The sequence below is a fragment of the Heptranchias perlo genome, chromosome 13 (genome assembly GCF_035084215.1).
Source record: "Heptranchias perlo isolate sHepPer1 chromosome 13, sHepPer1.hap1, whole genome shotgun sequence".
NCBI classification, from domain to species: Eukaryota; Metazoa; Chordata; class Chondrichthyes; order Hexanchiformes; family Hexanchidae; genus Heptranchias; species Heptranchias perlo.
This window is the reverse complement of record NC_090337.1, coordinates 54,767,066-54,781,343: the sequence shown is the minus strand read 5'-3', so window position 1 is coordinate 54,781,343 and position 14,278 is coordinate 54,767,066. Positions and strand designations below refer to the sequence as shown.

Sequence of the window (14,278 nt, the reverse complement as noted above, 5' to 3'; positions counted from 1 at the left end):
CTGCAACAGAAGCCAGAGGTAAGGGTGGTTTTCATTCTCACAGTTTATGAACTTATCTGAACCCCAGGTTTATATCGCTGAGTTTCCATCCAAAATTCTTTCCATTTTCTCCACAGATGTCAGCAGACCTCTCATTACCTTTCTCAGTGGCTATTTTCACATGTGAGCCTAGACGGTCAGTGTTGGCTGGCTATTTGACCATGGTGAGCATCACAGCTGAGCATCATCCCGCCCTTACCCAACATTCACGCACACACTTACCAGCAGAGATCATTGGATCACGATCAGAAGCAGGGGACCATGGATGATTTTGTACCTCTTTTGACCAGGGCTGCTAGGGTGCAGCATTCTCACTGCAACTCAGGCTGAAGTCAACCAATTCACCACTGAACAGTGCTTGAACCTGAAGGTGCTTTTGGGTCTCAAGAGAGCAATGTCAAACTGATCCCCGTGTGTTCTGCTCTCCCGTGTTTGCATTATTACTAAATTCCCATCCGTCAGCTCAGCAGCGACGATGGGACTGAATGAATTCACTCCATTATTGTCAGTTCTGAACTAGCCCGGCCACTTCAGTCATCCATATCCCTTTCTGTGACAAGTCACTCTTGACATTGTCTAGCCAATGATCTACTTGTTTATATCGCAATCTAATTCTGCTCTCTGTGTAGGCCGACACTGAGATCCAATGTTGCATCCGTGCGTGTCAAGGTGTGTGATTTTGATACTGAGGTGGCCCCGTGCATCAGTTGGGCTTGTGTCATGTCACTATTGGGCATCATCACACAAGCATGATGGTGCGTGTGTTTAGCCGGCCTCAGGAAGCAGTTGTTGTTCTGATGGCAGGTCACAAATCCCACAAAATGGTGTGTCTTCACTGCTGTCAGCCATGTGGAAGTCAGGCCATTTGGTCTTATGGCACAAAACCCACATGCCTGCAGTCGATGTCACTACAATAAGGGAAAAGTGCTGTTGGACCCTCCTGGTTTATATGGTTTAATACCACACCAGTGCATTAAGTCACTGAGCTATCTGAGAAAGAAGGACCTTGCATTTATAACCTCAGAACATCCCAAAGTGCTTCACAGCCAATCAAGTACTCTTGAAGTGTAGTCACTGTTGTAATGTAGGAAACGTGGCAGCCAATTTACGTACAGCAAGGTCCCACAAACAGCAATGTGATAATGACCAGATCATCTGTTTTAGTGATGTTAAGGAATTGGATAAATACGTGAAGAGGAAAAAATTGCAGGGCTATGGGGAAAGAGCAGGGGAGTGGGACTAATGAACAGCTCTTTCAAAGAGCCAGCAGAGGCACGAAGCCTACGTGTAAATTTTCAACATTACAACAGTGACTACGCATCAAAAAATAAAGGACTGCATTGGCTGTAAAGTGCTTTGGGATGTCCTGAGGTCATGAAAGGCGCTATGTAAATGCAAGTTTTTCTTTTCTTGACATGAAAAATGATATACAGGAAAAGACCCACTGGTCCATCAGCCTGTCCCATAAAATTATGTTGTCTTGTGCATCACAATACATACACTTCCCTCCCCACCCGAAAACCATGTAATCGCTTGGGAGAGGCGAAAAACCAGATAATAACCCAGGCCAATTAGGAGAAATGAGATCTGGAAAATTCCTCTCCGATCCCATTCATTCATTCAGTGACATCCCTATACTGTTTCATCCTTATTCTGTACATCACCAAACAAAACAAAATGCTGGAATACCAAATCAATCAGCATCTGTAAAGAGTAAAGGCATTTTGGGGTATGTAGCTCTCATCGGAACTGAAACGTTCACACCTGAAACGCCAATAACTTTTTTTTTTACAGATGCTGACTGCCCTGCTGTCCATTTATAACATTTTCTGGTTTTATTTCCAAATTTGCAACGTTCTCACTCGTGCTGCTTATCAGCGTTGCAATATGATGTTAGCTGCTAAAACCTAACGAGTTCCGGGATTTGTTTGGGCGATTTTTTGTCGTGAACTTGTTGCATTTTTTGTTTTTGTTTTTTTTGTTGAAAAAAAGCGGCACAGAGAATGATAGCATCAGTCTGCAAATTGAAAACGATTTAAGAGAGATCTCACCGCAAGTCGATGAACCGACCTAGATCAAGGGGACTTTGCCTGAAAGAGGATCAGCAAGGACGGCGGCGGCGGCGGCTGGTGGGAGATGCAGTGCGTGTAGTTCCAACCAACTCCTGGTGCGGGCGTGCCCCGCAACCTAACTGGTTTTACGTGGTAATGCTTCCCCCCCCACCTCTTCCTTTTTTTTCTCTCGCTTCCCTATCAGGTTGGAGCTCTGTGTGTGTGTGTTGTGTGATCGCTGTGCATGCTGGGCTCAGATTGCAGAGAGAGAGAGAGAGAGAGGATGGTGATGGTGGGAATAGTAGTTGCACTGGAGGAGGAAGCGGGCTGAGAGACACCGTGCTGTATGTGTGTAAGTTGTGTGTTTGTGCCTATGTGTTGAGTGAGTGTCACAGAGTCCGGCTAACCGCAGCCTTCGTCAGTTTCAGCAGGCAAGCCCCTAGGTCAGTTTCACTCTGGTTACTTTCAGCTACGTTGTAACCAACGCATCACAGCCCTGGCCACGCCGGGGGAGGGCTGTTTGATTATCTTTCTACTGTATTCCCCTCCGCCGAAAAGAAAAAGGAAAAAAACATCTATATAATATATGATATTTATCAGCAGCGGCGCCGGCTGGAAGCATTTGTTATAAAGCCATATCTGCATCTCACTGAGATGGTAACCCATGAAGCTCACTGTAAGGAACATGGTTGAAAGGACCAACAAATTTATCCTGATTATTGCTGGCTCCGCAATTTTCATGATGATCGTTTTCCAGTACGTCTGCCCAGGGACCAACTGCAGGATCTCGGGACCCCGGGGTTTCCAACAGGAGGAGACGGTGGACATCTTTCCTACCCCCGACCCTCACTACGTGAAGAAATACTACTTCCCGGTGCTGGACCTGGAGAGGACGGTGGATTTTGACATCAAAGGGGACGACGTGATCGTCTTCCTGCACATCCAGAAGACCGGGGGCACCACGTTCGGCCGGCACCTGGTGCAGAATGTCAAGCTGGAGGTGCCTTGCGAGTGCAAGCCCGGCCAGAAGAAGTGCACTTGCTACCGACCCAACCGCAGGGAGACCTGGCTCTTCTCGCGGTTCTCCACCGGCTGGAGTTGCGGCTTACACGCCGATTGGACCGAGCTTACCAACTGCGTGCCGGGAGTGCTGAACAAGAAGGAGAACAAGAACAGGACGCCGAGGTAAGCAAGCGGCTTTCCACAAATCACACACACCAGCACTGTTCTACATATATTTTTGCTGCACTCCCAAGTTTTGCTTTATTTGTATTTATTTAATTGTTTCTCCTTCCAGTTCTCGCTCCAGGATGCACACGTTCTAACTTTGAAGGGTACACCTACATTCGTCTCGATTTCCAACTCCGTTTTACTTTTGTGTGCGTGAAGTTTGATTCAATCAAGGGTGGGTGGGTGGGTGGGGGAATCTTAAATTGGAAAAAAACCCGTCTAGGCAATTTTTTTTTGATGTTGGTTTAAGTAAAATCGTGCAGGACTAAAGCAACACACGAGTTCCTCGAGTATTTAAATGGGTGGAAATTGTTTTTTTTATCCTACTAGTTGTGTAGCTGTTGCTGTGACACATTCAGGCAACGAGTTCAGCCTGAAAGATTCTGCAGTGTTAGGTATTGGTCACAGGCGAGACTGGATCAACAGCCAGAGGAGATCCGTCACCTTACCTTCCACTGAGAGAATTTTTAAAAGTACGTCCCTGTAATGTTAGCAGAACGAGGAAGGATTTTAATGGACTTTTGTATACAGATTTTTAAAAAGTATCTTGGCATCACACAATATGGTTGGATGATTTCCTCAGTGTGCCTGTTTAATATTGAAATATGGTGGGAGTGTGACATTGTCACCTTGTATATTGTCTTGCGAGCTAATTTAACAGTTTAAGAACTGGGGGTGCATGATACTGCATCAGTGGTTATGCATGCTGCAAGGAGATTTGTGTGCAAAATTTGCACCCATACCAATAATGCAGATGCCACATTGCAGAAGGTCTTGCTGCTATTTTCTGATTCTCAGTATTGGACGTGCCATAGAAGCATTTTACCTAGGGACAAGTTTGCCTGAAGATTATTTTAGAGTTGGGGACAACATTGCCTCTTTAATGCTGCCTTCATGTTACTGAATTGCCAGTGGCAATCCCCACATTAGCAGCAATGCTGATTAAATGAGTGAATGAGTGAGGCAGGGCTACTGCCTCTGGTGGCTCAGAGACCTACCTTGAGAGGATGGTTCCCCCCCCCCCCCCCCCCCACTTGGTCGAATGGAGACGCAGCACAGTCACTTGCCAACATTAACTGCTGCCATCTGTGACATGAGCCATCGTCGGCTGCTATTTTTTCTGAATGCTCAGCCCCCCCACCCCCCGGACCCTGGACAGGCTGGCAGTACAGTTTTGAGCATTGCTGGTCTGTTAAAGAGGATCCCAGGGTATTGAGGAAGGCCAGTAGCCAGCAAGTCTGCTTTAACACACACTTGTGTCGTGAAATGCATTATGGAGTGTGCACAAGTAGGTTCCAGGACACTGGGAGCCGCAGGGCATTCAAGGAGCTTTGGTTCTACAATATGAAGCAGGCATAATAAGATCCACTTGTCTGCATCTGAACTATCCGTTGTTTCCACTTCTCTTTGACCCATTCCTCCTTTTGTCTTGGCTTCAGATAATCACAGCAGAGGAAAGATGTATCCTATGCTGATGGTTTTACTTTATATATGCATATCAGTACATTGTGACTGGGTTTTACATATTCCTACATGTCAGCAGATTGTTATATTGTAATCTCTCTAATGTGTACTTGGTGGAAACGTGGTTTTTGCTTTACATTTTCAGTAGTGCAGTGCGTGATTTGTTTTCATCAAATTCTACCGGTGGTGATGTCTCTCACTCCTTCTGCCTCATTGTAAATTTGTGATATTTTTACCGCAGTTTGTGCTGACTGGTTTGTGTATTTCTTGTTTTAAAAAAAAATCTGTGATATCTTTCTGCGTAGGAACAGTTGTAAACAGCTTCTTCCCAGATGGAGAAAGCTTTACCCCTCCTCCTCCTTCCCCCAGCCAGCTTCAAACCCACCAGTTTCATAGCTATTGCAGCAGCTTCTTCCAAAGATGCTGTAGTGTCCTGACTGCCACCTTGATTGAGATTATCTAACCTCGGACAGATAGAGGACTGCAGCTGGGACTTTCCTAATCTGTTGTGGCTTTTTTTCCACACAGGGCAGTGCAATTACAAATGGAGCCATTAGGGGAGCTTTTTTTTTTAGTTATTTGCTAAGTCACTTTGACTAATATTTTTTGACCTTTTCTTCTTCAGATAAAATGGAGGTGGGGGGGGAGGCGAAATGGGAATAATGCTGTAATTTTATCCGCCAACGCCTCGATTTTCAAATTCTCATCCTTGTTTTCAAATCCCTCCATCTCGGTAACCTCCTCCAGCCCTACAACCCTCCCAAATCTTTGTGTTCCTCCAATTCTGGCCTCTTTCATACCCCCGATTTTGATCTCTCCACCGTTGGCGGCCATGCTTTCTGCTGCCTAGGCCCTAAGCTCTCATATATATGTGTGTGTGGTTTTTTTTCTCTCTCTCCCCTTCTTTAAGACGCTCCTTAAAACCTAGCTCTTTGGCCGAGCTTTTGGTCACCTCTTCTAATATCTCTTTATGTGGCTCGGTGTCAAATTTTGTCTGATAACTGCTTTGGGACATTTTACTATGTTAACAACAACAACTACTTGCATTTATATAGCGTCTTTAACGTTGTGAAACGTCCCAAGGCATTTCACAGGAACGTTATCAAACAAAATTTGACACCGAGCCGCATGAGATATTAGGACAGGTGACCAAAAGCTTGGTCAAAGAAGTAGGTTTTGAGGAGGGAGGGAAATCCAGAGCTTAGGGCCTAGGCAGCTGAAGGCATGGTCACCAGTGGTGCAGCGATTAAAATCGGGGATGTGCAAGAGGCCAGAATTGGAGGGCTGGAGGAGGTTACAGAGATTGGGAGGGACGAGGCCATGGAGGGATTTGAAAACAAGGATGAGGATCTTAAAATCAAGGTGTTGGCGGACTGGGACCAAAGTAGGTCAGCAAGCACAGGGGTGATTGGTGAACGGGACTTGGTACGAGTTAGAATACAGGCAGCAGAGTTTTGGATGAGCTCAAGTTTATGGTGGGTGGGAGGCCGGTCGGGAGACCATTGGAATAACCAAGTCTAGAGGTAATAAAGGTGTGAATGAGCGGAGGCAGGGGTGGAGATGTTAAGTGGATGGAAGTAGGCGGTCTTGGTGATGGAGTGGATATGGGGTCGGAAGCTCATCTCGGGGTTAAAGCCACTATATACATGCAAGTTGCTGTTGGAGTGAACAGGACGTGTTAAGATATTTTATTTGAAGAGAAATCCACGATGATTGGTCGGGGATTCCAACTCGGGCGACCTTAGGGAGGGAGGGGGCAGTGGCTTTGGATCAAGTCGAGCCAGTGCTAGAGGCCACCTGGATGTGGCAGAAATGGGGGTGCAGCTGAGGGGTCAAGTGTTTTGAAGAACTGCAGCAGATGGCAGCTAGATTACATACGACGGATTGATTAGAAGTTCCAACGGGAGTGAGGAAACCTGACGGCTGGCTGTCACCCAAAGCAACAGGGATGCAAATAAAAATATAGCCGATTGTCTATGTGACTTCATTTTTTGATGTTACACCAGAGAGGAGATGAGAGGAAAGACTACAGAGCATAACAGATGCCGTTTCCAAGTGCAGGCGAAAGAGTACTATATAGAACTAAATCTCGTGAGGCCTGCAAAACCTGACGGTTTCTAGACTAATAAATAATATTTGCATTTTATAGCGCCGTATAATGATGAGGGGTGGTAGGGTAATTTTAGTCTAACTCGCCAGGCGGGAAACCCACGGGATCGGGTGGAATGTTGGTTTTGCATCCCCCGCCCAATATTACTCTTCATTGACTTCAATGGACAGTAAAATCGAGTGGGCTATAAAACCAGCATTGCAATCGATCCTGTCTGTTTTCTGATGGGCGGGTTCGGTTAAAATTGCCCCTCAAAGATCTCAATATACTTCACACCATGAATTCCTTTGGAGTATAGTGACTGAAAACTTCAAGGATAGGCAAGTGTGACATTTGGAGCAAAAATCAGTTTAAAAAAAAAAATGATTAGTAATGGAGTTTAAAATATAGCTATCGACTGGGGAATACCAGTTTAAAGACTGGCAAGTATTGGTCCATTACCTTCTGGAAATGGCCGGTTAAAACGCTCGTTTTGTTTAAAAACTATGGAGTCTCTAAGTACACAGATTTATCTTTTGAGTCCAACAGTCAGAAAATAGATTACACGCAGTAAGTTTGTGATAACATAATTTAAATGCAGTCCAGTAATCAGCTTACGGGCAGTCCCACTCTGAAATCTGTACGAGTACACCAAGGTCACCAGCTTGTTTGTATTTGAAAAAAATCATCCTGCAATTGGCCGAGAGATTATTGGAAAGAAAACACTATAATCCACTTTCTCCAGTCACGTCCCCACCCCCCCAACTCTGCACCCTTCACAATGAATTAGTTAAATTGTAGTACTTGTCTGAACATCTTTGGGATAACAGAAAGGCAAGGAGTGCAACTGAACAAATAACTATAATCTTGGGAGGTCTGAATAGGATCATCAATGAAGTTCGATTGAGATGTGGATTGCAGGATGGTCGCACTTGGAAGGGGTGCCTAGTAACGCCTAGTATTTAGAATAAATTTAGTGATTTTATAGTTCAATATCAGGGCTTTCCGTTTCAACTTTTCAGGTGGACGTAAAAGACCCCACGGCACTATTTCGAAGAAGAGCAGGGGAGTTCTCCCTGGTGTCCTGGCCAATATTTATCCCTCTGCCGACGTCACTAAAAACAGTTTCTCAGGTCATCGTCTCATTGCTTTGTGGGATCTTGCTTTGCACAAATTGGTGACATTAGAACTGTGACTGCACTTCAAAAAGAAGTATTTAATTGACTGTAAAGCGCTTTGAGACATCCTGGGGACTTGAAAGGCACTATATGAATGAGTTATTTGCTTCTCCTTTCTTTCAGTTTGTGGATTTAATTACTGGTAAAGTTTTGTTTTTATAATTATCTGAGAATCAGTTATGAAACAGGATAACTAGTATATAGGAGGGCCGTAAGCAAGACTACTCATTTTGGTTTTCATCGAAAAATGGGCTGAATTGTAGAATGTCGTTCCCAAAGAATTAGTTTTTTTTTAAATCCCGGAAACCCATGTAATAAGAGTGGAATTTGAGTTATTCAATCCCCATGATTATGGGGAATTGCAGCCCCTTTATACATTACAGGCGAGGCCACTGATTTTCCATTTTAATACTGACAGAATTGGAGTGTGATCCAAAAACATCATTTATTATCCATGGAATTCATAAAACATGGAATTTGGAATATTCAGTCACCATTAACCAGTGCTCCTGATTATAATGTGGTGCATCCCAATGATCAAATGATGTCCTATCTCGTCACTGCGAACCAGAAGTGTCTGAACCGAGAGGCTGTTTGACTTCTCCTCCAGTTCATTTCCATTCCAACTGTTTGTGTAATGTCATGAAGCGGTGGATTGGGGGTTTGCTAACAAGACCCAGCTTAATAAGATCATAGAGTTGTCACATAAATAATACAATGCAGCATCATATGATGACTCCTGGATTGCCGAAAGATTCTTTAGTGCTATGTGTTATTTGGTGGTAATGAAGGGGAGGTGGGGGGGGGGGGTTAATTATACCAGTGGCCATTCTGATACTTGTTTTCACTTTGTACATAGTTGATTCATACTTTGTCATTAACCATTTGTCTTTCTCCCACTGTCATTTTTAGACCCAAAACAATTTTATTAAGGCTTAAAAATGTAATTGGATCCACCAACAGAGTTTAAGTCTGTAATGGCAATTTCTCACACCAGAAAATGATTTAAAAAAAGACTTGCATTTATATAGTGCCTTTCATGACCTCAGGGTATCCCAAAGCGCTTTACAGCCAATGAAGTACTTCTGAAGTGTATTCACTGTTGTAATGTTGGAAATGTACAGCAAGCTCCCACAAACAGCAATGTGATAATGATCAGATAATCTGTGTTTTTAGTGATGTTGATTGAGGGATAAATATTGGCCAGAACACTGAGGAGAACTCCCCAGCTCTTCTTCGAAGTAGTGCTGTGGGATCTTTTACGTCCACCTGAGAGGGCAGACGAGGTCTCGGTTTAACATCTCATCCAAAAGTCGGCACTTCCGACAGTGCAACAACCCAGTTAGTGTATTAGCAGTTTCACAAGAACGTGCTACTCACCATAATGGCCTAGAAATTGCTCACCTCGAGACGTTGTTCCATAATGGCATCCCTTCTTTCTGCTGGTGAATCAATGGAATAAGTTCACGAATGCGCACTAAAATCCAGAAATCGTGAACGTGCTCCCGTTGGTTCGCTGGCGGTTTCACAGCTGCGAATTAAAGGGGCATGGTACGCTACAATCACCCAAATCAATGAACATTTGTAAACTTGCCCATCTGTCCAGAATGAAAATACTTACGCAACCAAAAGGTACACTGAAAAATACCAGCTCTATACTACTTCTTAAAAGCGGCATGACTCCTAATGACTGCGAGAAAAACCTAAAAATTAAATTTTAAAAATGTGGAATGTCATATTACTCCTAATTTTTTTTAATGATCAAAAAATATTTAAAATTAAAAATTCTAAAAAAAAATTTAACTTTTAACTTCTATCTGTTTCATTAAATTAAATCATTTGCTTGGCTTTTTATAAGAGATGATAAATTTTTATTTACACTGACATAGAAGTTTACTTTAAATGAATGATTTCTACTTGCCTGCTTGTGGGCATGACTTCTCCTCCTGACAGATTCTGTGGGCGTGGTTTCCATACCCACAGTCTGTCCGATGCAAATGCGAGCCTATGTTGAGTTCAGAGCATACAGGTTGAAAGGAATTCAAAATGGAGCAAGTGGATGTCGCGGGCCACGAAGTAAGTATTTTCGTACTTTTTATCCGCAGGATTTGCGGAGAGCCTTGCCGCTCCGGTTGGCGCAAATTCTGGCCCATTGTTGATCGGCATCTTACTGTGGTCCTGTGGGTTGCTTACAGCCATGTTAGATATTTTGCGTACAGTAATGATTAGGATAGAGGAACTGGCTCTCTGTACTGAGTGCGCCCCCTTTTATGTGGTCATTGCATGTACATCTTGTTGCAATGGCAGTGCTTTTCTACAGGGATTGTGCAAATGTAGTTTTCTGTTCAGCTGGGGATAATGACTTCATTGTGCCTTTTCTCCGTCCCGTCATATTAATTCCCAGTTGCAGCATTACAGTATATTTTTATGACGTAGCTCTACAGGCTATTAACTGCATTGCTTCATAGCTGCATTGAGCAGTTAAAATCAGCAGGTCCTGGCATTTCAACCTGTTAATTAAAAATCTGTATGTATTAGCTGGTTTCAATCTCGAAGCACCGTTCATCAACTACCTGAGCCTTGCGGGCAGGATTTACAACTAATCCGCCGCCCCACTGATGAAGCTGCATTTGAACTCCCTCCCAATTCTTCGTTCTCAATATTCCTGTTTTGTTATAATTTGTGAACTTCCTGTTTGTCCTCTGGTTTTATTCCAATATCACTTCAGTGCTGTGGCCAACATTTCAAAGAAGTGAAATACTGTCGATGTTTTTTTTCATATTATGTTAGCTTGAACTGTGAAAAAACACGAAGTAGAGTGATATGTTTTACAGTTATCATCGCTGGTTGTGTCTGCAGAGAGCACTTTGAGCTGTCTAAACACCAGGGTGAAGTATTGGTGGGTGTGGGCCTGTCGCTGATGGTGGCAGTGATGAGAACAATTTGAGGCGATGAATTAAAGCTGCTTTTATATTACGCGAGGCCCATGCTAATGCCACTAGTTCCTAGAAGCGTAGGTCTTGAAACAGGTAGTAAGTGTAGCATGCTTGGGAGGAACAGGTGACTTTGGACTTATGGTTCCCAAAATTCTCCACCACTGGGAGTTTTCCTTTGCCTCACATCTGGGTCTGTTGTAGACTAATTGATAGAGATTGATTACTGTGGTTAGTCAACAACTCCATTATCGTCGGATCATGGGACTACCAGTATGGTGAAAGGTGAACTAGATGGACCGTGGTCTTTTTTTCATGTAGTAACTCCTATGTCTTGAATAATTGGCCGTAATCCAAATGTAAAACTGCCAGAACTCACTGAGAGACTGCTGGGAAGAACTGTATTTAGTGGGCTTTTAGGCCACCTGTCTGGTATTTTTACATTTGGCTTACGTGACCTGTGCTTTTAGGAACCACTGGAACAAGCTTTGATCTCTCACAATGTAAGCACAACTTCAGAGTATTGCACATTAAGTAGAGCAATATTGGCATCTGTACAGTGCCTTATTGTGCCAAAACATTTCAAATCACTCCACATAATAAATTACTCTTTTTTTTTTAATGGAGAGCAATGACTGTTATTATGTAAGCAAAAAGTATATTGGAACAAGTGCAATTTATTTTTTCATCGTGCATTGGTACCAATTAAGCCTCATGACAACGCTGCCTTGTCGATCAATTTGCCTAACTGAGCAGGGTGTCGCTGGCTTGTACCATGTGAACATCTGCCTAGACTTCTTTTGAAGGAAATTGATTCTGCTGATGGCAAAGGTTTTTAAGGGGAGGTTCGGTAATTGCTTATTATGAAGTAATTTGGCAGGATGTTAAACTTAAATAAAATATCTGTGCGCATTTAAGTTAGGATCACTGCCATTCAGAATGAGGAATAAGGGAATCAGTGTTGTCTTGAACTATTGTCGAGATCAGCCCAGCACAGGTCCATGCAAGATTAATGTCTTTGTGGGCCACTTCTGTGCATATGATGGGGCTATTTGGTCATATATGAAGTTTAAATCCATGTTTCTATTAATTTGCATATACTTCAAGTTACTGGTACTTGCAGACCTTGGAGTACTGATTTGGAAAGAAAGAACTTGCATTTACGCAGTGCCTTTCATGTCCTCAGGGTGTCCCCAATAAATTATTTTTAAAGTGTAGCCACTGTTGATTTACAGTAGTCAATTTGCACACAGCAGGATCCCACAAACAGCAGTGAGATAAATGTCCAGTTAATGCATTTTGGTGGTGATGGTTGAGGGCTAAGTGTTGCCCAGGGCACCTGGAGAACTCCCCTGCTGTTCTTCCAAGAGTGTCAAGGGATCTTTTACATCCACCTAGGCAGGCAGACGGTTTAAAGTCTGATGTGAAAAACAGCACCTCCAGCAATGCAGTATATTCCCTCAGTACTGCGCTCAAGTGTCACCCCAGATTATGTCAAGTCCTGGAGTGTGGCTTGAACCCACGACCTACTGACTGAGGCTACCAAAGAATTAAGATGAAACTTTATCTACCAATGAAACAACAGCATTAAGAACAACCCTTTCTGAACCTCCAGGCCACAAACTTCAAACAGGACAAGCCCAGCAAGTGAGAAGTATAAGTGCAAATGGAACAGAATTGCCTGGGCCTCTGTAGCATGATTGACACTGCTCAAAAACCACTTCTGGTCCAAGTTTAGATATCACCCATTGAAATAAAACAGCAAAAAGCAAACGTTGTCCTTTTTTTAAAGTTTTTATTCAAGACTATATTCTCCCCACCCTGCTACTGAAAGACGTGCTTTTGTTGGATGCTCCTTGTTTCTGTGTCATGGATACGGGGCCATGTGGTATGACTGGAGGTCGCAGGGCACCGTGCTATTTGCTTCAGTGGTGGATTGCTCTCTGTTGAGAGCTGTCAACATGTGTTCTTCCAGGACTGGGGAAGAGCCATAATAATTTACAAGCACCTTCTAAGCTGAGTGAATTGTAGCTGTTCTCACCAGGAGATAAAATGCATGGTTTATTAGCTGTGGCCAGGCTGTTATCCCTGTGTACTTCCTTTCTGTCTTGGGCATATATGTGCCATGCATCCTTATCATCCATCACCTAACCAGAAATGCAACCAGCAGAGTGGATTCCACTGACTGGGCCTTTTTAAAATTCCACATGCTGCTTGTTCTATTTCTTCCTGTTCCCTCAAATTCTCCGCATTTCTTTTCTAAAAGCTTCCATCCCTATATTTATCATCGTTTTCAGCTAGTTTTTATTTTGCATCTAACCTGTTCCAATCAAGCATACAGTTTATATGTCCGTATATCTTCATCTGTAGAATGTGTGTTTACCTCTCTGCTAAGTGGGTGATGTGGTCAAAGCATGTGCTAAATGACCATAACAGTCACTTCAGTAATGACTGACTCAATTTACAGGGATTGTACAGTGTACTCCTGTTAAGTATAGCTGTTTTCTCACATTTTGTGGACACTTCCCACAAGTAGCCACTTGATGAGGTGATGTAGTGTATTCTGTAATACTGAAAGCAGCTTGGGAATAAATGGTGCTTTATACCAACAACAATGAACCCGTTCACTGCCGCTTAAAAAGGTAGGCTGCCTTTTGCAGTGTGTTGGCCGTTACCCTGTGCTGCTCCCCAGAGCTGAGGACCACCTCACTGTCCACATGTTGCAGTCTGCCCAAGGGAAGGTTTTTTGAGAGCGGAGATACATTTTCTGATAATGACTCCATATTGACTGTTCAGAGTGGCACAGAGGCCTGGAGTGGGTTGGTTGCCTATGCTCCACTTAATGGAGCAGCACACATGTGACCTGGAAGGAAGAGGGAATAACTTTTTTTTAAAAAAAAAGCCTGAGGAGTACATGTAAGTTCCAAAGAGATTTGAGGTGTACTATTTATGCTGGCCTGACTTCAGTACATAAAACAATTCCCCACATTGCATCAGTGACAACACTTCAAATGTGCTTAATTATCTGTAAAACGCTTTGGGATGTTCTGAAGTTGTGTAAGGCAGGGTATAAATGCAAGTCTTTTCCTTTAACTAATTTTGCTGTGGGAGAAATACTTCACATCCACCATTCTACACTTAAACTCTCATTTGAAGGGAGAGCAGTATTGGTTTTTTGAAAACCTTTATGCTCCAGCTCGATGTATCTTGAGTTGTGTAGTGAGATCTATAGCAGTGTCTTTGTGAAAAAGTGTACGGTAAAGATTTCTTTTCACTGGTTTACAAACGTGCAAA

The 14,278-nt window shown here is 43.3% G+C and overlaps 1 protein-coding gene across 1 annotated transcript in view; it reads left to right on the top strand.

Moving 5' to 3' along the window:
* Positions 1-2,315: 2,315 nt before the first annotated feature.
* LOC137331605 (heparan-sulfate 6-O-sulfotransferase 1-like) overlaps positions 2,316-14,278 on the top strand; it is a 237,724-nt gene continuing 225,761 nt past the window's right edge. The window contains exon 1 of the mRNA XM_067995513.1: positions 2,316-3,275. Within this exon, the coding sequence (XP_067851614.1) occupies positions 2,755-3,275 (521 nt within the window). The 5' untranslated portion in view covers positions 2,316-2,754. The remainder of the gene's footprint in view (positions 3,276-14,278) is intronic.